Source organism: Epargyreus clarus, unplaced genomic scaffold (assembly GCF_041222505.1).
Source record: "Epargyreus clarus isolate Ecla_fem2 unplaced genomic scaffold, WU_Ecla_fem_2.2 ptg000001l, whole genome shotgun sequence".
NCBI classification, from domain to species: domain Eukaryota; kingdom Metazoa; phylum Arthropoda; class Insecta; order Lepidoptera; family Hesperiidae; genus Epargyreus; species Epargyreus clarus.
In genome coordinates, this window is record NW_027332209.1 from 5,372,078 (window position 1) to 5,397,433 (window position 25,356).

Here is a 25,356-nt window from a genome sequence, read left to right on the forward strand (position 1 = left end):
TAAATAAAAGTATAAAATACTGCAGTCGGCCATCTTGTCTCAAACGCCAATCGGGGCGCGAATGACGTCATTTTTGGGTATGTCACTGAATTGCTTGAAATGTTGTATGAGATGTTCTAACGTGACGTCACCAACGGACGCCATGACACTCGCGAGCGTTTTCGCGCTTAATTCAAAATGGCTATAAACAAATGCTATTATTTTCGTTAATACTGAATTTATTACAGAAATAATACGATTTTCGGAATCGGTAGACATGTTATAGAAAGGGTTTTCAAAATTTGTCATCATGCCTATTATGTATATAAATTATGAACACCATGACGAAAATTATCTTTACTTGAAAGACTTTGGTCATATTTTAATCTTGTATATTTAACTGTACACACACATACATAATAATATGTATATTGTTATAATTTAAGGATTCACAGTATTGATTTCAATGGTTATCTAATGGCATTATTATTATAAAATCTTTTAAAACAGATGTTATGTGTATTATATATGTCCGTTGTCTTTAATGTTTTTGCAAAATCCCACAGTTTTAAAAAATATGTTAAAATTTAAAAAATACTAATCCCTATACGGTTCTAATGTTAATACTTGTCCTCTTTTAAATCTATATAATAAATCTTCTAAAGTTGTATATTATTCTTCAATTAATAATATATTGTGATTTTTGTTTGTATAGGTCAGCAAGTATAATGAGCTCGAAGTCAGCTCCGGGCATCATAATGGCTACTGGTGTTATGGGCAAGTCTTTGAAAGGCATACCCGGAGTGTACCTCAGCAGGGATGCAGGTTTGACCTGGAAGCGCATACTGAAGGAGTACTACTTCTTCAACTTCGGAGACCACGGCGGCGTGCTCGTTGCTGTGAAGTACTTCAAGTCTCGCGGAGAAACCAGGAAGATATTGTACTCAACTAATGAAGGGATCGAGTGGAAGTCTTATCAGTAAGTATCCAGTAAATACTATTGAATAATCTCCCCAACATAGTAGTGATATTGGTAAGAAAAATCTGCCTCTCATTAGGGGATCCGAGGGTCGAATCACAGATGCGATTTGTAATCATTCCTGAGGAGTCATATGGTTGTCTCATAATATGTAAGTTAGCCGACATCTATGCCCTTCCATCGAAACGCAAGAATTGCTTTACGTTAGAAATAAGTGAAATACACATAATTATTTCTTACCTATTCCCTTTGTGATCAACTTAATGTAGCATACATGTATTATTTTTATTAGAGTGGATGTGTCTACGTGTGCACGAGAGTATTTTTCATAGTGTTCGTGTATCGCATTGCGTGGCGACAGAACGTTGTACGTGTGTATATGTCACGTGCATATCTATGTGTGTTGTGTATTTATTACTTGTATATATTTTAGACTATGCCCATTTGTTCTTAACATACATATATATAAATCTTTCCGATCAGACGAAAATCTATTGACAATATTTATTTGGTGTGTATTTTGAGCAATAAAGTAGCGTCATGAAATTTGATATTAAGTAGTATTACTTACGTAAATTTCTAAGGATCTTATACAAAATATACATTTATATTTTGTATTTTATACTTTTATCTCACATTTTGAGTTATCCTGCATTATTGTAAAAAAATATATTTTAATTAACTTCCAGTGTGATATGATATAACCATAACGAAGCCTGTAATCTGTTTCCTTATTTTGCTTGGTACGTTTCATGAAATTTGTGGTTATTTTAATGATGTGTAAAATATACATAGAGTTACATTATTAATCGACCACATTATATCGATAACAATGAACAATTGTAACAAATAGGCCTCTATTAAGAATAATATTGTTGTCCAGACCATCATCCAGAGGGCAAGCTTATCTTTTGCTATCGTATTATTCACAATATAAATTAATATTGTTATCTATTATTTATAGGTTTAATGTCGATGACATACGCATATACGGTTTGATGACTGAGCCAGGGGAAAATACGACAACTTTCACGATGTTCGGGTCGGCGAACGACCAACATCAATGGATAATTATAACGATCGACTTGTACAATGCTTTCCCAAGGAACTGTACGTCGGATGACTACAAATTTTGGTCCCCAACACCACCCCACTCCGCAGTTTCTTGCGTTCTCGGTCAAAGAGACACTTTCCAAAGACGATTGGCGCACACAAATTGCTTCCACGGTATCGATTATGACAGACCGATTAAAAAGGAAATATGCGAGTGTAGCAGACGAGACTACGAATGTGACTACGGTTTCACTCTGTCACACAACTCGTGCGTTCGCAATAAGTTGATAAAGTACGACCCTTACGCAATACCAGGTGACTGTCAGCCAGGGCACTACTACAAGCGAACGAAGGGCTATCGAAAAATCGATGGAGATGTCTGCGCTACATCATTTTACACGCCCTACGCCCCCGATATGATTCCATGTCCGTTAGAAGAACCGACAGAATTTCTCTTAGTCGCTTTGAGAGATAAAATAGCTCGCATCGATCTATCAGACAATTCTACACTGATTCCGGTTAAAGGTCAACAAAATATCGTCGCTATTGAATTTGATATGAAAAACGATTGTATATATTGGGCTGACATTGAACTTGACAAGATAAGCAGACAGTGTTTCCGTAACGCAACCGCTCAAGAAGTGGTCGTTGATACCGATTTGGCGAGCATTGAGGGTATGGCCTTGGATTGGATCTCGAATGTGCTCTTCTTCGTTGATGGAATGAGAAAGAAAATTGAAGCGGTGAGAACTGATCTGACCAGTGAGGGACGTATGAGAGTGACCATTCTGGATAGCAAAGTCTTGTCTAAACCACGTGGTATTGCAGTACATCCTAGAGCTGGGTACTTATTCTGGACCGATTGGGATAGGAACAGCCCGTCGGTGTCGAGGTCAAATCTTGATGGTACGGACGTTAAGAAATTGTTTACGAAACCAATTGTGCAGTGGCCTAATGGTATAACAATAGATCAGATGGCTGAAAGGATTTACTGGGTTGACGCTATGGAGGATTATATAGCTAGTGCGGATTTGAACGGCCATTACTTTAGACGAATCCTATGGAATGATGAGAAAGTGACCCATCCGTTCGCTGTTGCGGTTTTGAAAGACAAGATGTACTGGGACGATTGGAAGGCGAAGTCAATATTCTTCGCAGACAAGGATACGGGCGCAAACGTGATTACGATCAACGATTCGTTCTCGGGGCTAATGGACCTGAAGGTATTCGCGCACTTCATTCAACATGGAAGCAACGCGTGCTCACAGGCTAATACAAGTTGTGATGCCCTCTGTCTGGGTGGTCCGGGCAATACATTTAGTTGCTTGTGTCCGGACGGATTTACGAAAGTGAATGGCAAGTGTATGTGCCCGAATGGCATGGAACCCTCCGCCAATATGACTTGCCCGAAAAAACCTGGTGCAGCTTGTGGACCTGTAAGTATAATTTTATGTTAACGTTATAACATCACATCAAATATTTATATGCTTTTACTTAAATTATAAAAATTGATAATTGATTATTTTGTAATTTTTGGAAGTATGGGTATTATTTGGGATTTTTTAACATGAACTTTTAAAATGTATTTGATATTATTTGTTATATCATAAATTTTTTGATTTACTTCGCAAGTTGACGAATGGAGAATGACCAGGGAAATTTCTCCCTTTATAAAATAAAGCCATTTTATACGTACAATAAAATACTTGTAAATATAATCGTCTCTTGAAACTACATTATACTTGATTTCTGATACACCAGGACCAATTCACGTGCAAGAACGGGCAGTGCATAGCGGCGTCGTGGCGCTGCGACAGGAACAACGACTGCGGCGACATGTCGGACGAGGCGGGCTGCCTGTGCACGCCGCCCATGATCCCCTGCGACGAGACGCGCTGCTACCTGCCCAGCTGGCGCTGCGACGGCGACCCCGACTGCGCCGACCTGAGCGACGAGAACGGTGAGTCCGGTGACGTCACGGTATACTTAATACGTCACGTGTCGGGACCAAGTCACGTGCGAGTACGCGCGGTGGATAGTGGCGTCGTGGCGTTGCGACAGGAACAACGACTGCGGCGACATGTCGGACGAGGCGGGCTGCTACTTGCCCAGCTGACTGTGCTTACTTGAGCAACGAGAAGGTGAGTCGAGTGACATTATATCATACTTAATACGACGCATGGAGCGGCCGAGTTACGTGCGCAAACGTGTAGTGCCTAGCGGCGTCGTGGCAATGCGATGGCGATCCTGACTGCGTTGACTGACATGTCACATGCAGGGGCTGAGTTGAGCAATAGCAGTCGTAGTGCTGCAACGGCGACTGCTATTGAGCGAGCATGGGCGACGAGAAGGGAAAGTCACTTGACGTTACAACATACACCGCCTGAAACAGAGTCACGTGTAAAAGCGATTAGTGCGAACGCTATATAGGAATTATATAAATCCAAATAAAAATAATTCTTATTGTGTTTCTGTTACAGATTGTGTAGTTACGACCAACTGTACCGAGAACCAGTTCCAATGCCAGAATGGACACTGCATCGAAAAGAGATGGCTCTGCGACGGTGACAATGACTGCAAAGACAACTCCGATGAAAGGAACTGTCCGGTACGTTCATATTTTAACACCAATGTCGCACTCTTTAATTCAACATCCTTAAAAGTTCACTTTATTTTAGAATATTTCATTTTAGTTAAAATTTATATTGGAATATATAATTTTATTTGAATTTGTAGCTGCCACCAAAACGCCCGTTGGAACAGAGTTGCGTCGGTGACGTGTTCGTATGTAGCAACGACACCAACGCCCTCTGCATACCTAACTCGTGGGTGTGCGACGGAGAGAGAGATTGCCCTGACGGTGCGGACGAGAAAGCTGAAAGATGCAGGGCGTCCACCTGTACCCCGTACATGTTCAGGTGTCCTAGCGGCAAATGTATCTACCAATCATGGGTAAGTATTCTTTAAAAAAAAATTATTACTTTTTTATTGATGTCGATGAATTTTCTGTGTACGAATTAGTACACGGTTTTACAGCCAAGTGCGCTACATTAATAATGTCTAAATAAACTTTATTTAAAAGAGCACAGTTTTTATATTATTTTTAAAAAAATCGATATAAAAAAATGTTATAATTTGCTTGGTGTCCATTTTATGATAACTTTACTGCTTTTTTACTGTTGTAAAATGTACTATTAAAATGCGTCTTAGGTATGCGACGGAGAAAACGATTGCGGCGAAGAGGAACCATCTGACGAGAAGAATTGCCCCACGACCGGCCACTCGAAAGTGATACCTCGTCCAACCGACCGACCGGAGTTCCCTACCAACACTTCAACTGGATGCTTGGATTGGATGTTCAAGTGCAAGAACGGCAACTGCCTGCCGTATTGGTGGCGGTGCGACGGTATCAACGACTGTGGGGATCATTCGGATGAAGTGGCGTGCGGGCTTGTTGTACCAGATGCGGCAGCTGTTAGTCCTGAACACGACGCGACGAGGCAGAAGTGTGGCAAGAATCAGTTCACGTGTTCACCCGGTGAGATATGTGATTGATGTCCGTTTTGAAATTATTTTTTTTTAACTTTCCTGTTAATTTATATGGCATAAGTAGAGTAGGTATATTAGATATCACAGATCCGCTGTCAGTCTAAAGTACGATACAACGAGACAGAGGTGTGAAAAGAATTAGGCTAAATATTTTCCCAGGGAGTAATGTTATTTGTGATCATTTGAATTTTAATAAAATAGGTCCATTATCAGTCCAGAACACGACGCAACGAGGCAGAACAGTGGCAAAAAATTGTTCATTTGTTATCCTGGTAAGGAATAATCTGTAACGTGGTTAAAAGGGGGTTCAAAAATGGACCGAACTGCTTCGAGAAAAGAATGGTACGGCCGTGTCGCTTTTTTGCTCGACTTGGCGGGGCACCGCCGTGCTTCCAGATAACACGTGTTTATTTGAATTTACAAGCAATAGGACTTCAAAATGCCATTATTTGTTTGCGTCATTACTTTAAAATATGTGAAATTTGTATAACAAAATGTAACCAAAATGCAAGATCTGATTTCATATGTAGCTAGAATTGATAAGAGTAAATAAAAAGCTTAAAACATAATTATAATGGAATGTGTGTAAAAATGGTATATCCTTATAAAGTAAACTAATTTTAGATTTGACCTTTGTAAGTGCCATATTAGGTAGGATGTATATAAGGTAAAGTATAATGATTATGATAAAATAAAACAGTCTGTGTTTTCTTTTTTCTTATATATGTTTTCTTTTCATTCTCTTCATAGTCTTGGTGTATTTTACACCTTATCTATTACTATTTACCTACTTATTATTTTTCCTATTATTTTATAATTTTATATAAAAAAATATAAAATTATATCGTTTTTTCTTTTCATCCTTCTTATTTAAGTTCCTTATCATTTTGTTATAATAACATGTCTTGTCATTAATGCTCGAGTCTAAAACTTATTTTCATAAGTATTCTTTAAAAAGATTGGATAAGAATTGGTTAACTAAAACTTGCCAAGGTTAAAGGTTAATGACACAGTTTGTTTCAAGTATCTTATATTTTGCCCAATAATTTAATTTGGGCACAGGTTGCCCCTATTCAGCTTGAAATTTTGTGCGGATTGGTAGCATTTATACTTCTTTAAGAACGTTTCTCATAGAAAAATCAAAGGCATGTATGTATGTTTTTAACATGTGTAACTTATTTCTACACACATAAGTATAAAAAAGAACCTGATGTGTCTAAAATTTCATAATAACTAACAATGCTTATAATATGTAGATAACAAATGGCAGAGGTCAAAATTGATATCACTGTGTTAACACTTCCCAGGCTACTATAGAAATGGAATGCTTGCATCATCTCTGTGAGATGTTATGTAAGCCTGCGTTGTTCATTGTTTTGAACGGATCGAGTAGGAATATTTATTTATTACTGCATTTACTACATTTTATTATGCAGTTACTGCATTTTCAGTGATAAAACAAATCACAAGTGAAATGACTTACTTATGAGAAAGATTTGTTTAAATGAACTTTTTTATTCGCGGTGTAACGAAGCACTAATCAACCTCATGTTCACACAGAAAAAAAAACTAAAAATACATAATACAATAAACAAAATAATAAAATTCGTATAAATTAAATAATAACCAAATCGGTTTGAAATTTAATAATAAAATTATTAAACAGGCGTGTGCATACCCCTGTCGTGGGTGTGCGACACGGCGACGGACTGTCCGAACGGCGCGGACGAGAGCAGCTGCGCGCGGCGCGAGCGGGATGACGTCACGGTGCCGCCGTGCGACGCGGACAGCACGCCGTGCGCGGACGGCCGCGGCTGCGTGCGCCCCGACCAGCTGTGCGACGGCGCGCCCGACTGCGCGGACCACAGCGACGAGCTGCGCTGCCACGTGGTGAGTGTGCGAGTGTGCGCGCGGTGCGGCGGGAGACAGGCGACACGACGGTTGGGGCCGTGCGACGCGGAAAGCACGCCGTGCGCGGATGACGCTCAATATATGTGTCTTGAGTAAAGGAACAATCAACCAGTGTGGCAGACTGGACACCAAATCATACTCGCAAATTATTATTACATAATTATTTATTTTACACACATACAGTTATTTATTTTTTATAATATAAAAGTACCATACAACTTACAATCATGCTGTCCATTAAATCTATACTTCTATACTAATATTATAAAGAGGAAAACTGTTTATTTGTTTGATTGTAATGAATAGGCTCAAAAACTACTGGACCGATTTTAAAAATTCTTTCACCATTCGAAAGCTACGTTATCCACGAGTAACATAGGCTATATTTTATATGAAATATATTTAATAAATAGATTTTGAGGCGGTACAAAGTTTGCCGGGTCAGCTAGTTTTCAAATAAAGAACATAGTGAGTGATTGTCATACAAATACATTTTAAGAATACCTAACACCCCCCATGGTTTCATACATCTTGCTAGTATAGATGATAGTCTTTGCTCTTTTGTCGCTTGTGAAAATTTCATTTTGTAATTTAATTTTTTTATTGGTCAGACGCGGCCGCCGACTGTGTGTCCGGACGGGCGCTACTTCTTATGCGACAAGACCGTGTGTCTCTACCAGCGGAAGGTGTGCGACGGGAGACAGGATTGCTACGATGGTACCGATGAAGCCAACTGCACCAGTGGTACTAAAAAAACGCAAGCGTATCAGGTTTGTAGTCCTTGATGAAATAAAATTCAATATTTTTATAAATCGCTTACAAAAAAAACGATGTCTAGCGGTTAATATAAAGAAAGCGTAACTTAAAATATTTTTAAAGGAATTCCAGGCCTTTCTTCATTGAAATATAACGACATACATTTTAGACATTTGGAATAATTTGTCACGAATTTTTTATATGCCTCCCATTATTGTGGCGTTTTTATAGACGTATCTTTACGAAGCAATATTATCTAATATGGGTAATATGTTTGGATACTACATCTAAAGTTTTACTATATTTTACATTTTTCTTTCACAGTTCCTAGGTATTGGCGTAGACCAAGCTTCTATAAACTCGACCAGCTTCCTAATCTCGTACTGGATGGCGTTCCAAAGCTTTGTCGTGTATAACTTCCTGCCGTCCATCTCCAAAGTTAGCGACGGCAAGTGGAAGAACATGACATGGACCAATGATAGCGTTTATAGGTAATTGAATTACTCCTATAATTTTGAAACAAAAATAATTCTACAACACCGACAACTAAAAGCGACACCATGAAGTTCGTTACTAAACTTTCCGTAGTAAGTTTTACAGACAATGCTATGGTGTTAATATGTACCAATAAGTTTTGTTATATTTTTTTTTGTTTCTTTACCAATTATCGGGGACACCTTTTGATAGTTGTGAGATGTTAAAGGTTTTAAAAAGAAATTAATTATATCAACGTCAACGACCGTACAAACTTCTTACTCGCGCACATAGGTGCACATGCGCTTTATATTGTTACTGTTACTATAAGCTTCGTAAGAATCATTAAAAAAACTTAAAATGTTTTCCTTTACATTATAGTTATGTAATATACATTTTTTAGATTCACCAATTTGGAGCCATTTACGAATTACAACGTCACGTTCTATGTTCGTGATAGCAAGTCAAACGAAACGTACCAGTCTATGAAGTATGTCAATACCACTACGGGAGAAGGAGGTATGCATATTGAAAACGTTAATTATTTTTATTATAAACAATTTTAGTAGGAATAGTAGTCTTGTTTATATAAACTTTTAGATTAAGTATTCTTATATCAAAATAAAGTTTATTTAAGTTTTTGTTTATAATTTTGATTTTACGTGTTCCACTGTTGCGTCTACCTCTCTAGGTGCTTTTTTAGTTTCAAAATATTTGCAATCGATCTCAAACTGGAATACATTTTTTTGTATTAAATTCGTTACTGTAATCAAATTAATAATATAATAATTAATAATATTAAATAAAGCAGTGATAGCCTAGTGGTTAAGAAACTCGACGATAATGGGTTGCTGATAAATCAAATTAATTAATCAATGTATGTACTAAAAAAAATATTTTTCAGTGCCATCACCACCGCAGCGATTAACCATCCGTCAGATGATCGGCAGCCGTGTGAGTGTGTTGTGGGACCCGCCTGCGGACCCCCAGGGCGTCATCCAGTACTACACCATACACTACACACCCCCCTTGCCCCCCATCGAGAAGGTGGTGCCCGCAACTGACTCCAAGTCTGTCGTCAGTTCGGTCGTTAATGCTATGTTCACGCCGAACACGAGTTACTCCTTCTGGGTGAGTACTACTCTTTATGTCATTTTTATTGTTTAATTTTGATATATTTTTGTGGAGCATATTTTTGTTGGAGAAGAAATAACCAATTAGAATTATTCATGTACTCACTGTGTTTAAATCTGTTTAAGAATTATTTTTTTTCTAAGTCGAAATGTAAAATTATTTTATTATGTGTTATCTAATTGCATGCATTTTGTTATGTTAATAGGTAACAGCGATGAACAAGCCATAAACGTCCAACCTAACCTATCCTAACCTAACTTACTCACTTCAGTACGTCCCATTTGTTGTTTCGGACAATCACGACATCTATTTGTTTACAGAAATTTCATTAGTCATGTTTCTTTCACGAACAGGTAACAGCAACGAACAACGCGTACACGTCGAACTCGTCCGAAGTGCAGAAGATAACGTTCGACGACCTCGGCGACGTGGACGAGCTGGTTAACGTGAGCGTGTCCCGCGCGGCCAACGGCTCGGCCACACTGCACTGGCACAAGATCCGCGGGGTGGAGGGCTACCGGCTGCAGATACGACTACCCCCGCAGTATGCCAAGCGGGATGCTGTTACCACCAAGCATAACAACGTTACGCGTGAGTACTATCATTAACTGACGCAGTGACGTGTGACGTGTCGCGCGCGGCCAACGGCACCGCCACGCTGCACTGGCAAAGGATCATCGTGCTGGAGGGATACCTACAGGTTGAGGGATACATCAACCCATTATTGTCCCACTGTTGGTCAGGGATCTCCTCTCAGAATGAGAAGGATTAAGCCATAGTCTACCGCGCCGGCCAAGTGCGTATTGGTAGATTTCACATACCTTTGAGATTTTTTTAAATTAAATTTCGCAGGTTTCTTCACGATGTTTTCCTTCACCGTCTTAAGCAAGTGATAATTAATAATTAATATGATGCCCATTAAATAAAAGTAAAATTGAAAATTATCCATTGTTTTTTCAATACGCCTGATAAATAATGTATTATATTTGCAGTGACCAACCTACCGCCCGGCGTGCAACTGTTCATTGACATAATGGCCTACAAGAACACGACAGTTGGCGAGCCGTTCACCATTCCACTTGTCACCGACGGCTATCCCGACGAGACGCTCAACGTGACAGCGGCGCTGCTGAAGGAGAAGCGCACGTCAGTCGAGCTGTCATGGTCAGCGCCCTCTAGCGACAGATACAAGAACAAGGAGTTGAAGTATGAAGTACACTACACGAATATGAAGTGGAGGATGAAACCTGGTGAAATGAGCAATGGTGAGTATTTTTATGAGATTAGTTGCAGGCACAAGTTTGAGTGGATTATTAAGAGACTGAATTTTTATATTAAGTTTGTCGTGTAGGTAGCATGCACCATGTAACTGTTAGGGGAGGGGAGGGATTTTACTATACTGGCCTTATTGTTAACCTATACACCAATTAGAATATTTTTATGAAAAAAGCATATATATGGTCGAATTGAGAAACCTCTTCCTTTTTTGAAGTCGGTTAAAAATAGGACTCGTAAAATATTCACAATTATGAATATTTTTTTGTCTGCAATTTATTTGAATTGAAATATATGTAACATAGATACTGTCGGATATACCATGAGGAATTCCAACATAAATATTACTAGTCATTTTTGCATTCATATTTTATATATTGGTTTCATCATTTTATAGACACGAAGATAGTTACGAAGAATACGAGCATGCTGATCGAACATCTGCTCCCATGCGAGACTTATTTGTTCACTGTTGGTCTACTTGGCGGACCCCTGGCTCCGTATAAAGAGATCATCACACGAGAAAATCCCAAGTGAGTACAAATTTGTTTAAACCGCTCCGTAAAAGAAGGAAATATTTACAGTGGTTCATATAATTAATTATTTATGTAGGATGGATTGTTTTATATTGTGGTTTTAGGGGACGATATGTTCGTCCAGCGACAAAGTCTTTTTATAAATTAAAATAAATAAACCGGTCCATTGTATGAGAAAGAGCTTCCTTTTGAAGCTCAATTCCCAGTTATATGGCTTGAGAATCTTTAAAACATTCTAAATGTAGTATCGCGTTAACATTAAAAATTATTATGGGAAAGGCGATTACTTATTTGTGTGCCTCTTTAGTAGATGTAGTTATAAAATAATGTAATATTCAAATTATGTAAGAAACAATTTATTGTTCTGATGAAAGTACTATCTTAAGATAAAACAATTTGATTATATTTTCGCGTTAATATTGAAAATGATTATGGGAAAGGCGATTATTTATTTGTGTGACTCTTTAGTAGATGTAGTTATAAAATAATGTAATATTCAAATTATGTAAGCAACAATTTATTGTTCTGATGAAAGTACTATTTATGATAAAACGATTTGATTATATTTTCATAATTAATTATAATTTTCATTAACAGAGCACCTGTTAGAGAGTTCGACGTTAATATCGATGAAGAAAAATCCCAATTAAAAATCTTCTGGAAGGCCAACTGTGACGTTATTCGTGAACCGGTTGCTTACAGAGTAAGTATATGAATATAACGAGCTTTTGCCCGCGGCCTCGCTCGCATTACGAATTAATATTTTTATCCTCTATTTTATCCCCTTGGGGGTAGAATTGTTCAAAATCCTTTCATAGCGGATGCCTACGTCATAACATCTACCTGCATGCCAAATTTCAGACCGATCCGTCCAGTGGTTTGGGCTGTGCGTTGATAGATCACTATGTCAGTCAGTCACCTTTGAGTTTTATATATATAGATTATCTCCTTGATGATGACTGTAATTGTATGTAATATGTAATTGATGATGGACTGTAACCTTACTGCTTAAACGAAGTAAATTATATTTTTGTAGTATTTTTAGTATGCAAGCAAAATCAAACCGTTATAATAGGCGCTTGCCAGTGTTACCTGTTCAAATCATGTACAATACATACACAAATGCAATCATACTACATAAGTCAAAGTCATGTAAAGTTATGCCTACAAATATGTTTAGTTCTGACTACATTTGCCTTTCTAAGCTAGTGTTTGTGCTAGTGGTTTTTAAGTAGTGTTTCTAAGTGTACCTATTTGTATTGTACCGTACCGTGGATCAACATAATAATTTTATTATTATTAGCCAATAACCGTACAGTCCTCCACCGAGCATACAGCTTTCAATTTATCGCAAGTGTTACTAGCACTGCAATAGTCTTTTGGATGACAATAAAATCCTATTTTAGGTCGATTTGGTTACTGAGTCTGTTTGATACTTATATTTCGTTTTTAGTAACTATTGTGTGTTTTACAGCTGGATATAACGGAAGAGTCTCGTAACAAGACGAGTCGGTACGAACTGAATGCCACTACCAACGTGTCTCTGTCCCACGTCATAGAAAACATCCCGCTTGGCGGCCGATACAACGTCTGTGTTTATGTAAGTATTTTTTGTATTTTGTATTATTATTTTATGAGATATTTTCAATTACAAATAATGTATATTTGAACTTTGACAATCAGGCTTAGAAAATAAAAAAAAACTATGGCGACGCCAGTCATTTCTATATTCAGATTGGACTAGCAGTTTTACGCGGACTATACCAAAACATGGACTTAAAAATATATTTCTTATAAATTAATATAAATATAAAGGATGAAGAATCTATTATTGTGGTCGAATTTTAACTACTGGAAGCACTCAAAATATATATAGACGAATACACAGCATTTCAGATTGATATTCCTTTCTTTATTTGTAACTTGCCCTGTGCAAAGCTTTTAACATGAATTAAAAAATCTCAAGATAATTATTTCGACGCGAAAACCAGTATTTATCAATCAACTTTAATATTTAATTCATTCATTTCATTTTTGGCATTAAGTCCGCACTATATAAGACAATTTTTTATCATCAATGTATAAATAACCCATGTACAATGTACGTAGCCGAGCGAGATGGGCGAGAGCGGGTCCCGGCGGTGCGTGAGCGCGGTGGGGCGCGCGGTGGCGGCGCCGGACGAGCTGGCCGCGTGGATGGCGCCCGGCCGGCACCTCATGCTCATGTGGCACCACCCCGACCTCGACCAGCATGAACACCGGTACGGCAAAACTTATATTGGCGATTAACATAACATTAACGGAATATCGGTAGTTGTATCTGTAGTATAGAGAGCAGTTAGGGGGAGATACAACATTGCATAAGAATGGTGCATGGGATTGTGGTCGGCAGGTACGACCTGCACAGTGGCACCATTCCGGCCACCACTCTTGGTTTGACTATTTCAACATTAGTATACAGGGACGATCCATAGTCAGACTTATTGGGCGAAAGGACACGGCAGCGGGAATACCGGTGCTGCAGCATTTTTACTTTTCTTATGAAAAAGGGTTAGATTTTGGTTTCTTTGGTCAGTCAGACATCTAAATGATCAATTTAGATTTCGATTTTGGGTGTAGGTCTAGGTGTTTGCGTATTCGTTTTTGTGTGTATTCATGGCGCCCACGACATTGGGAATACCAGCATGAGGCTTATAAGTGTAAACATCTTTTTAGAATAAAGAATGTAACTGACTCGGTTTTTTTTTAATTACAGCTTTAAATACCAAGTGATACTAGCGGACTTCGAATTTCCCGAGGACCTGATCCATCCCACCCCGGAAATGACCGTGATAGACGCGGACCAACCGCCAGTGTTAACTACCATCGAGTCGGGCGTAGGGCCCGTGTATGTGGGCGTTCGCGCTGTCAGCAAGGACGGATACTTCAGCGATCTTAGCGAGGTGCACGTTATCGATGTTATGAAAGGTTAGTGTTGTTGGGAGTTGTTCGCTTGTATCTTGTTATAATGCACATCGGCGGTGGACACGAGTATAGGTGTCTTGCGAGGACGCCCTTATGGTGGCGTAGCGTTACTATGGCGAAAAAGTGTCTTTACAGCAGTGTCGGTGATTAAATGTATCAGTGTGAGACTGTGTGCCATTAAGTGTATCTTACGTGAGCAGGCAATGTTAATATTCTCTGTATATATGCCCACTGATTGTCCCGACAATTTACCGGAATTTACAGACTGCCTAGGTGAAATTAATGCTATAATTGAGGACAGTGGAATCGGTATGGCTTTTATATTAGGAGACTCCAATGCACACCCTGGTGAGCTATTCTTTAATGAGATGATTCAATTTTGTTTCAAATGTTTCAATTCTTCATATATTGTGGCAGTTACTAATGTTTTATTAAACAATAGTGTTTTGGATATAGTACAATTTTATTATAATGATACATTGCTAATGAATGTGATTGTAGTGGGTCACTGCTTATCTGGGCTATTCTTGTTAGTTTTTATTGTGTTCTAGATATTCAAGATATCATTATTAAAAGTAATCTATTAATTTGTTTGCTAACTAAAGATTAAAATATAAAAAAAAATTGGTTGTAAAAATGGTCCAATGGTTTGGTTAAATTTTAGATTATAGATTGATTATTAATAATGAGAGTTTTTGTTCAGAGGATTGAACTTTTACCGATTCAAAGACCCGTATTTGATTGATATTGTTGAGGTTATCTATAAAACTGTTGTCCGTTGCAGAGCTAACGGCGGAGAGCACGCAGTCGTCGGAGGCGCTGTGGTGGGGCGGCGGCGCGGCGCTGCTGGGCGCGGCGGCGCTGGGCGCGGCGCTGCTGCACGCGGCCGTCAAGCGCCGCCTGGCGCGCGCGCGCCTGCTGCACACGCCGCGCTACGACAGCCGCCGCGGACAGGCCACGCTCGACCACGGTGAGACACCACGCTGCTGTCGTACGCGGCCGTAATATTGTCTGTGACTCCCTCGTACCTCTGTATAGTCCGCGTCAAATTGCAAGTCCGCTCCGAAAATAGAAACGAGTCGCGTATCTCCAGCAAATTGTAGATATTAGCGGGACGAAGACAGCGCCGGACTCCCCCGGCACCTTCCGCTGCCCGTTCTCGCCCACAGGTACATAGCTGCGTTAGTGTGCCCTTACGTTACGGATATACTCCGTAGTACTCCGGAGTTACGCTAATTAAACATGCACGCAAAAACTTCAGAACGGACTAGAAGTTTGGCGCGGACTATATCTCTGTACGAGGGTGACAGAGATAAGAAGCCATCGATCACAGTGCGGTGAAGTGTTGAAGTCACATAAGTAAGGCAAAACAGACAGGTTACTGTTGAATTTTACGAAAATTGAGAAGAAACCAAAAGCTAAGAAATTGTGACAAAAGTAATCACAATAAAAGGAAAACAGTATTTATAAGGATTTTGTTGCATAAAGTAATTTTGTTGTACTATTACAGGTAAGGTTGATAGAAATCAAAACTAATGATGCAGTTTTAATGTTCATCAAAATTGGCCTCGTGACCTCTTTCAACACTTTTCGCTAATCCACATAATTTCAGATTTCGCCATCGAGGCCCTCTTGAAAAATTCACTAAAAAAATATTTATATATTTAATATTATAAAATAAAATAATAATATATAATTCAAGAATTGAATTATTTTTCATTAAAAGATCATTTTAAGCTTTGCTATAAATTTAATAAAAATATAAATAATATCGTTTACTTTCAGTTTATCATAATACTAATTTATTTTTACAGATGACGACGATGTGCCGCCGATTCAAGGGTTCTCCGACGACGAGCCGCTTGTGATCGCGTAAACCTGTAACATGTAATTGCAACATGTGACATGTTATTGTAACATGTGAAATGTTACTGTAACATGTGACGTGCATTCAGCGACGTGCATCGTGTAACCAGCAACATGTGATTTAACCGTGATCTTGTCATAACCTAGTATTTTCGTATTTATTTTGTTTATATCGCCCTTTAGCGAATTATTCTTATTAAGTTTTTCGTATTCGCGTATTTTAATTTGTATGTCGTGGTTGTCGATGACAATACTTTTTGAAAGTATTTAAAAATAGTTAAATTGATGGAAATAATTAAAAGTATAATGTAGGTGTTTCAACGAATTACAGTATCGTTTTGCGTTCTAGTTGTTTAGTTACAAATGCTCAGAGTATTATTATGTTAACGGAGGGTCGTACAGTTTGTTCGATAAATGCAATTATTCTATGTACTGGGAATTTATTTCTTTAGCTTTTTTAGTCTTAACTATTTACCTCGACTTGCAGATAATTTTTGTCTCAAGTTTCTCTCTTATGAATACATCTTGGTGTCTATGTATATTTTAATTTTAAAATATTTTTCTCAGTATTATAGATAATTTCTATACGAGTAAAATCAAACGCAAGAAAATGTATGCATTTCTGTCCACACTCAGTGAGTCGGTCGGGTTGTGTTTTAGCAGCGTTTGTCCAACAAACCGTACTATTAGATTTTTAGTTTAAGTACGTAAATTATTAAAAGCATTTCACTTTATTTTGAAAAATTCCGACAACACAATGATGATCAAATAGTATCCCCGCAATGATGGGCAAAAAAATCATTTTTCGCGTTGTTCCGGAATGAGTTTTGAAATTTTGGTTATTCGTTATTCCTGGAGTTAATTTGTTTAATTGCATTATCTATTTAAAAGTATTTCTAAAAAAAATAATGGCCATTGGCGGGTTGATTTGGCCTAAAAATAATAAAAATCGGATAATATTATAAGTCATAAAAATTTAAAGATAATTTTAGGGTTTCTTTTTATCTTTTAAAAAGTATAAGTGAAATGTTTAATAAACGGGCTGTAATTGTAAGACTTGTTAATTATGAAAGTAAAGACATTTAATTTTTCTATTGCCATTTCATGTATTTTTTTAGAATAGATATAATTATGTTCGTTCATAATTAATCTCATTCAAATGTAAGTTCGACACCAAAGAAGTTATTTAATAGTACAATGTATGTAATATTTGTTGTAACTGTGTTGAACTGTTATAATGTAATCAATGTTTCACGTAGTAGATCTCGACATTCCCAATATAATCTTGAGTAGCTAATTATTTAGTTCCTATATAAAAATTTGTAGTTCTGTGTTATATTAAATTGTTAGATGGCCTATTGTGAAGTAATTATATACGGGCTCCGTAAAAAGGAGAGTTTTGTAAAGAATGTGGCAAAGATTTATTTAATTGATTCACAAGGAGGCTAAGTAAATAAGAAGATATAAAATTATGAAATTCAAATAAATAATTTACGAAGAGCGATTCGTGTTTTATTTTAATCCTCACAAAGATATTCTTAGATGTACAACTATTGCGTACATTTTAAAAATCGATTTATCCCTCTGGATAAATTGGAGACAAGCGGAGCGAAGATAAAAAAGACAACGATTTCACATTTCTCTGCCTAATTCTGGTGCCTATCAAGCCGGAGGGGGAGAATTTTTAATATATACTAGAATCCCGGATTTTTTGGAGTTTGCAACAGTGGGCAGTATACACCCGCTTCGCTCTAGCCAGATACAGCCGCTACACATTGGTGGAAATAACTTTGTCATGCCCCTGGTCTCCGCATAGCTTTGCGGCTTCGTTATGGAAACCAGTTCTATTCTGGAAGGAGATCTGTGCTCAATAATAGTATAGGATAGTATAGTAGGTAGTATAGTAGGATGATTAATTTATTAATACAGAGTTAGCGAATCAAATTATTCTTGGAACGTTTATATAGCATTAAATAGTAGCTATTTCAGTCGAATTACGTTTTGTTAGGATTTAAATAAAAGCATAGTAAAAGCCATTGTATCTTATAAATGTACTTTCAAAATAAAAATCTGATCTTTATTTTAAAAATAAAAGAAGCACTTACCTAAGAAGTTCAATTCTATTGAATCCGCAAGGTTGCCATGTTTCTTATAACCCATTCCTGTGGAGGCAGTAAGATAACGACATCGTCGCGCCATACGGCAACTCCTACAGCTGACCAGCGACCATTTCTTTTGCACAGAAGTGGACCACCTAAGCCGGTCTGAAATTTTATTAAAAATGCTTCCGCTTAGTTACTTAATATTTTGCATAAGAGTTGTTGAAACAAATATTACTATTAAATATTGAGCAGGTGTTTCGCAGTAACTGGTACGCAATAATTGAGCTTCATATGCCGGAGGATCATGTTACAATCCAAGGCACAAGAAATACATAATATTTCTAAATATTATGTAACAGTAACGAGGAATCAAAATCTATACACCTAAAAATCTCTAAAGGCTGAAGGCTGAAGCAATGTAAACTTCACAATAAAGTGAACCTACGCTAATTCTATATTTGACTTATTACTCTGTAGTTAGAATGTCGACTGTGGTTATAAAAGTGTGGGGTTTATTAATATCACTTATAATTATTGCAAATTGGTAATAGTAAAACGCTGGTAGGCACTCCAAATATTTGCATTAATAATGTAGTGAACTATTATTATAGCGGATAATTTTATCCGCTAATAGCGAATAACTATCCGTAAATAAAACTTTATTTACGAGCAAAACTGCACCTTTTTATATAACGTTCCTACTAACAACATTGTCAGTCGGTAAGGCAAAGTTTATCCGAAGTTAGCTCTCCGTATGACCTGACTCGGGATTTTTAAACTTTGTCTTAAGTATATAACTTTTTACTTACAACCGTCCCCGTTGCCTCCACGGCGGCACACAGCGCGTCCACTTTGAGTTTCGAGAGCCGCTTGTTGCAGTTCTGTGAGAGCACAGATGCCCGCTGCCAACGCAAGTCCGAGAGCATCTCTGAAAAATTTATTATACTCGTACTTCCATGAATTCGACTCTAAAGTTGTATTTAGTTGAAGTGGAAAAGTTTTGCTATCATTTTTTTATGGAGTACCAAAATAAGCAAATAACATAGTAAAGAAAGAGTAGTCCGAGTACCGCGTAAATCCGCTAGTCCGCTAGTCCGCATAACAAATTGTATGTCTACACCTGCTCGCAACAACTTCAGAGCGGACTAGTAGTTTAGCGCGGACTATACCTATATAGGTAGACTGTTTATTTTGGCATTATTTCAATGTTAAATAAATGCAGAGTAGGTATCTAATGTTTCAATTTTCTGTGATGTTCTATTTGTTTACTTTGATGGCATGTTTATGCTGTAATATAGGTACCTACCTATATTTATCTCGACTTCTCATCAAGCAGTGGCATTCTTTATCTAATAAGCCAAGGTTGATTGATAAAAAACCCGCTAGGTATTATATTCGCCCATTTAATCAATATAAGTTTTAATAAACTTTTGCAATGTTTTTGTATAAACATTGCAAATTGTTTATACAAAAAAACATTGCATAAGTTGATCAAAAATAAATGGATTCCGATAAATGAATGACCTAAAAACTAAACGTGTAACTGGCATCCCATTTTGTTGTGTAGTCAGCAAACATTCGCCGTTCATTGTATTTGATATTCAATAGCCTTTGTCAATTATGTTACTAGTGCATGTGAAATAATCTCGCACAATAGTTATGTAATATTTATGTATTTATACCAAAGTGAAAAATAAAAGTAAGTACAAAGTAATCAGAGTTATTTTAGGTACTGTCTACTTTAGTCATAGATAAGTATAGATATGTATCTCATCGCGTTATAATTGAAGGGAGCTATTAAATGGCTCACAATGGTCATCCATTTAATGGCTGTCATGGTGTAATTTACGCGGAAGAATGCCGACAGAATGCGGAGAAATATCGTTTCATTCGTAAATGCTCTAAAAACTACATTTCTTTTTAATATATTTCAAACACGAAAATAGATGACAGTGACAATTTCAATTGTTAAAACTGGTTACCTTTTTTTGTTAGGAGTGAGTAATCTTTAGTAATCTATGACTTTAGTTTGTTAATTCTCCGTTTTGCTAAGTCAAATAGCAATATTCTAAGTAGATGACAACTGTGTCTGTAATAATAGAAGAGTAGCAGTACGACTTCAAAATAAAAATCTTACTTTGATCGTATCCGCCCCATCCGACGAACAAACAGCTCTCCCCAGAGTGCGGTTCAGCCAGGCAAGCTGGCTGGACCGTTGCATCTAATATTAAAGGACGCTTCCAGTGCTGAAATTTTAATGTACGAGATTAGAAGTTCATTTTTATATACATTTATACTTCTTTACTATACTAAATAAAAAAAACATGCCTGAACAATTGACAATGTAATAAAACAGATAAATCAATTAAATGATTGGTCGCCGCTGTGCTCCAGCGGCAACCAATAAATCCATAAAAACGCTATTTTTAGAGTGGCAATCGTTCCATAACTCTGAAAGTGGTGACTATTTTAACTAAATGTGCTTTCCTTTGTTGCTGTATATAACATATAGTCATATTATTATCATAGTTATGATTATAAATGTTGTAAAACCGTTACACGTCCAGATAATTTCTCAGGTTATAATATAATATGAGACTTGCCGTGCTAATTTGCTATAATCACAACTTACTAAAAGTGCTAAATTATGCGCAAGATCACCAGGTGTGTATTCTGAGTGGAGTATAACTGAAGCCATCCGACGCTGGGATTGTTCTACCGCTTTGTCTAGGTTACGAACTCCTGCAATAATACTGATTGCTCCAGGTGCTTTACTGAAAGATAGTTAACTTTTAATACTAATTTTGAAGTTTGCGTATATTTTAGTGTGCATTGCCTGGTAGAGCTAGTTAAGTAATGTAGGGTAGTCCATTGGGTAGGTATGCTTCTGGTTGTCCCTGTTGTTCCGGGACGAGAATAGCGCTACGGTATCCTCTGCTTGTCGTAAGAGGCGACTAAAAGGGGGCTTCCGGGGTTGCGGACGGCAAGAATGGCAGCTTGAACCGCCTAGCCAGCGACCCCGGGAAGGACGGCGGTATGTATGGTCGCATACCGTCGTGCACACCAGACGGTGTGGTGAGCGTAAAGCTCACCTGGGCGGAGCCCGACGGGGAACCGCATCAAGAGGACTCCGGTTGCGTTCCGTTGGAGATCCCGGAGTCCTCTACGCAGCGCTGAGGACGGCCACCGGGGGGGGTTTTCGTGCGGTAAGAGTCCCACATAACCCTGATTCGCTCTCACGGCACCGGGTACCTTTTGAAGGTTTCCCCCCCGTTAACAAAAAAAAGGTACGCTTCTGATGTTATTTATATGATTGCCAAACTCATAATGTATGTAATTAAGATGACCAAATAACAAAATGTTTTTGTTAATGATAAGATTTTGTAGTCAGTATATTTTAATACTGCGATACTACCTAAACTACTTTGGAAAAAAACATGTCATAAAGTAATGATAATAATGAGGTATCTATACATTGTTTGCACGGTTATGACACAGTATAAGGATTTGTACTGTACGGTTATGAGTCCTGTGGTTCTAAGTTAGTATAAGTTAGAAAATTAGGTAAATATTATGATGATACGAATTGGTCGTGAAGTCATTTTAATCTAAAAATATTTAAATATACACAAAAAGTAATTATTACTATTATTGTACCTACTTGTAATTTTAATTTCTAATAGTTATTATTTAGTGTAATCCATTTTTGGCCATATTATATGTAACAAATTGTAACTGTTGGATTGCAAAACAAATGAATAATTAAAAAAATAAATTACGGTCTGTATTCATTGAAATCTGATACAAAGGAAATGCGAACCCGTCAACACATTCCGCAGCGGTGACAGCAACCCGTGCGTGTACGAGAGTACCGTAACATAGTAAGTTTTGTTCGCTGTTTGTGGCTATTACCAGTACGATCCACGGATGTGCCCCATTCTGTACTATTCCTTGTTCATGCCCTGAAACATAATAAATAAGTAATCTTTTAACTTTAACACTTTGAATATCTTAGACCATAATGTACCTATTATTGTATTGTAATTCTTAATAAAGTCCGAGCGTTCGTAAGAGATAAAATAACACAAAATTAAGTGGAGTTACCAGTTCAAAAAATATTTCATTTTTTAATAAGTAGAAGAATTTATTTTATATTCATAAGTTATTGAATAATGTAAAATAAGTACCATTTTCACAATCTTCAATAGGTACTTGTGGTATGCCACATTCATTAAATAGTCTTAGTTTTAAATTGGTCTCATACAATCTTTCGTCGTAGTCATCGACAGCATAATTTGTGTATTTTGATGGCTTTTCTTTTATTTTCACTCCATTATTATCACACTCTTCATCATTAGCCGGGGTTTTACGTACAACCCGATTCTTTTGCCGCATTAAGTTCAAAAGTTTAAAACCTTGCATAATTTGGAAATCTGGATTCGAATGAAAATTAATTGTTTGGCTTTGTGAGCTATGCATAGGATCTTTGGATAAGGTTGCGGTAAGTTTGGAAGGTTTGCGTCTATTAGGCTTTGATGTTGAACGATGATCTGAAAAAAATATGATATTTCACATTACAAAGAAGGAAATTTAAAAGGATCTCAAATAAGTATAATATATTATAATATTAGTTGTGTCTCATATATTTGTAATTATTGTATTTTACACGATACTGCCTACAGCTTATAAATATTTTTTTAGATTTACAAAATACGTACCTAGTCTGGGATCAATACTTGAACCATAACCAAACGGTGTTTCAAATTCTTCTTCAACACTGTCTAAAGGACCATAAGAAAATACTTTATGTTTATTGTGATTCCAAGTAGTTTGCGTTTGTCTGTGGTCAGAGTATAGTCCTATCAGACCAGGTTTGGGTAGCTCTACTGTATAATCATCACCAAAACTATGACTTCCATAGTCATATGCTGAATCTGGATCTTGGTAAATAGGTACATCAGGATTCCTTATATTTGAGTTTTTAATATTCCAGTATGGGTCTACTGAATATTCATCTGAATTTACAACCTTTTGGGTTGCTTTTCTGCGAATTGCTGGAGTGGTCGTCCTTACCCTCTGGTTGTCTAGAGTATATTTCCGACTCATCAAAGTATTTCTTTGCTTTAAAGCGGCACTAACATCGTCTGTAGAAGATCTCTTAAATCGCTTAGTAAGCAAGTCATTGTCAGGAAATACTATTTTTGAGATTGAAGCTTTTGTTATTGGAAGAATACAGCAGATTATTTCTTGATTTGGCACATTCATGTGTTTTTCTAATCTAGAAAAAAATATTTATAGATAAGTGATACAGATTTAAATAACATATAACTGTTATTTGATTTTTTCAGTATCAAAATGTGAAGGTTATATTCGCTTTTTACAAAAAGATAAAACTTACTTTAACCGTGGCGTATGTAACGTTCCTTCATTACGAATACATTCTGATTTTTCAATAAATGAACATATGCTTTCCGGTTGCAGGTCATCCTTATCTTCTGATACTATATTATTGTGTGATATTTTATCAATATTATTTATTTTACTTAAATCGTCTGTCTTACTTTGTGAAGGAAACGTTGTTGTTTCTTTATTCAAATTTTCAGTAACTTTCCAAAGTGCATTATTTTCACTAGGGAAGATAAATTGAAATTCATCTTTATCTTTGTGAGATTCGTTATCTTTTTCATGATCAATATTTTTGGTTAGATTTTCCAATAGTGCATTCAATGTATCAAAATTAATATTTTCAATTTCAATTAAGGGCTTAGCTAATTCTGTTTCATCTCGAAAATGTATCACACTTGCTGCCTCGTCGATATTTTCAGATTTTCCATTTATATTCATGTTTGAATGTACTTCTTTATTGGAAGATAAATCCGTGTCTTTGAAAGTTATTTTAGCGGTTTCATCAGTATCCAATTCGTTCACATCATCAAATTTAGGAGGAGATACTCTTCCATGTCTAAATTTTGTCATATCATTCTTCAGCCACCAAAATTCGCCATCGATTTGACAGGACACTACACTAATCACTATAAACAATACTGAGAGAGGTGGCAACATTGTGAATGCGACCGTTTTCAAGAGAAACTGCACACTGAGTGAATATTTTATAGGATGAGTGAATTTGATATAGAAAAGCGCAGGAAGTTGCATCGGAAGCATCAATTATCGAGTGATTTTCAATAATTTGAGTGCAATGCGTGTGCTTATTATTCGCGACAATTATGACGATTTGCGATTCGAGCGCAGTTCTCGCGCACGCTCTGTGACGAACAATTTGCGGTCAATCACTGACAACTGACCTGTTTTTGTTTGTGTTCAGATAAGTACAGTACTATTGAAAATGGAATTATCATTGTATTTAAATTTATATTAATTTTCTTAAAACGAACAAGTATATAAGTACTTAATCGAGATTTATGTTTAACTTGTTAATAATAAACAGCACACTTCACATTGAAGTATATTGCTTGTGACTGTACTGTCAATCGTATTACACGAAATAATATTTGTAAAATTAAATTTTGAATTTTTATACATACATTACTTAGATGTGTGATGTTAGATATATGTATGAACGTGAAATAAATATTATTATTCCATTTCATGTTGAAAATAGTTTTGTACACGATCGTACCCATCTAATTAAGTAATTTAATAAAGTATAGATTACCCTGCGTTTATCTGTTGGAAATTACTCATATATGATTGTGTTAAATAGGTTGCAAACAAATACAGTGAAACGTGCATTGTAGTTATGTGGTTGATACGTACC

General features: G+C 36.9%; 2 protein-coding genes across 3 annotated transcripts in view; one reads left to right on the forward strand and one right to left on the reverse strand.

Moving 5' to 3' along the window:
• The window catches only part of RpS19a (Ribosomal protein S19a), a 51,185-nt gene extending 33,205 nt beyond the window's left edge, over window positions 1-17,980 (forward strand). For both annotated transcript variants that reach the window (XM_073075006.1, XM_073074990.1), the window contains 20 exons: window positions 695-958; window positions 1,923-3,447; window positions 3,773-3,971; window positions 4,492-4,619; window positions 4,748-4,963; window positions 5,222-5,549; window positions 7,227-7,450; window positions 8,083-8,241; window positions 8,552-8,718; window positions 9,105-9,220; window positions 9,606-9,832; window positions 10,189-10,426; window positions 10,828-11,100; window positions 11,508-11,643; window positions 12,244-12,349; window positions 13,121-13,246; window positions 13,756-13,907; window positions 14,402-14,613; window positions 15,395-15,580; window positions 16,425-17,980. In XM_073075006.1, coding sequence (XP_072931107.1) covers window positions 695-958; window positions 1,923-3,447; window positions 3,773-3,971; window positions 4,492-4,619; window positions 4,748-4,963; window positions 5,222-5,549; window positions 7,227-7,450; window positions 8,083-8,241; window positions 8,552-8,718; window positions 9,105-9,220; window positions 9,606-9,832; window positions 10,189-10,426; window positions 10,828-11,100; window positions 11,508-11,643; window positions 12,244-12,349; window positions 13,121-13,246; window positions 13,756-13,907; window positions 14,402-14,613; window positions 15,395-15,580; window positions 16,425-16,486 — 5,044 coding nt within the window. In that variant the 3' untranslated portion in view covers window positions 16,487-17,980. The remainder of the gene's footprint in view (window positions 1-694; window positions 959-1,922; window positions 3,448-3,772; window positions 3,972-4,491; window positions 4,620-4,747; window positions 4,964-5,221; window positions 5,550-7,226; window positions 7,451-8,082; window positions 8,242-8,551; window positions 8,719-9,104; window positions 9,221-9,605; window positions 9,833-10,188; window positions 10,427-10,827; window positions 11,101-11,507; window positions 11,644-12,243; window positions 12,350-13,120; window positions 13,247-13,755; window positions 13,908-14,401; window positions 14,614-15,394; window positions 15,581-16,424) is intronic.
• LOC140743599 (uncharacterized) lies at window positions 16,341-24,879 on the reverse strand. The gene is made up of 9 exons (XM_073075016.1): window positions 23,977-24,879; window positions 23,297-23,856; window positions 22,766-23,128; window positions 22,399-22,540; window positions 21,211-21,352; window positions 20,716-20,824; window positions 19,388-19,506; window positions 18,582-18,740; window positions 16,341-16,488 (listed from the first exon to the last, which is right to left on the reverse strand). The coding sequence occupies exons 1-8, from the start codon at window positions 24,741-24,743 to the stop codon at window positions 18,597-18,599; spliced, it is 2,346 nt and encodes a 781-aa protein (XP_072931117.1). The 5' UTR covers window positions 24,744-24,879; the 3' UTR covers window positions 16,341-16,488; window positions 18,582-18,596.
• Between the last annotated feature and the right edge of the window lie 477 nt (window positions 24,880-25,356).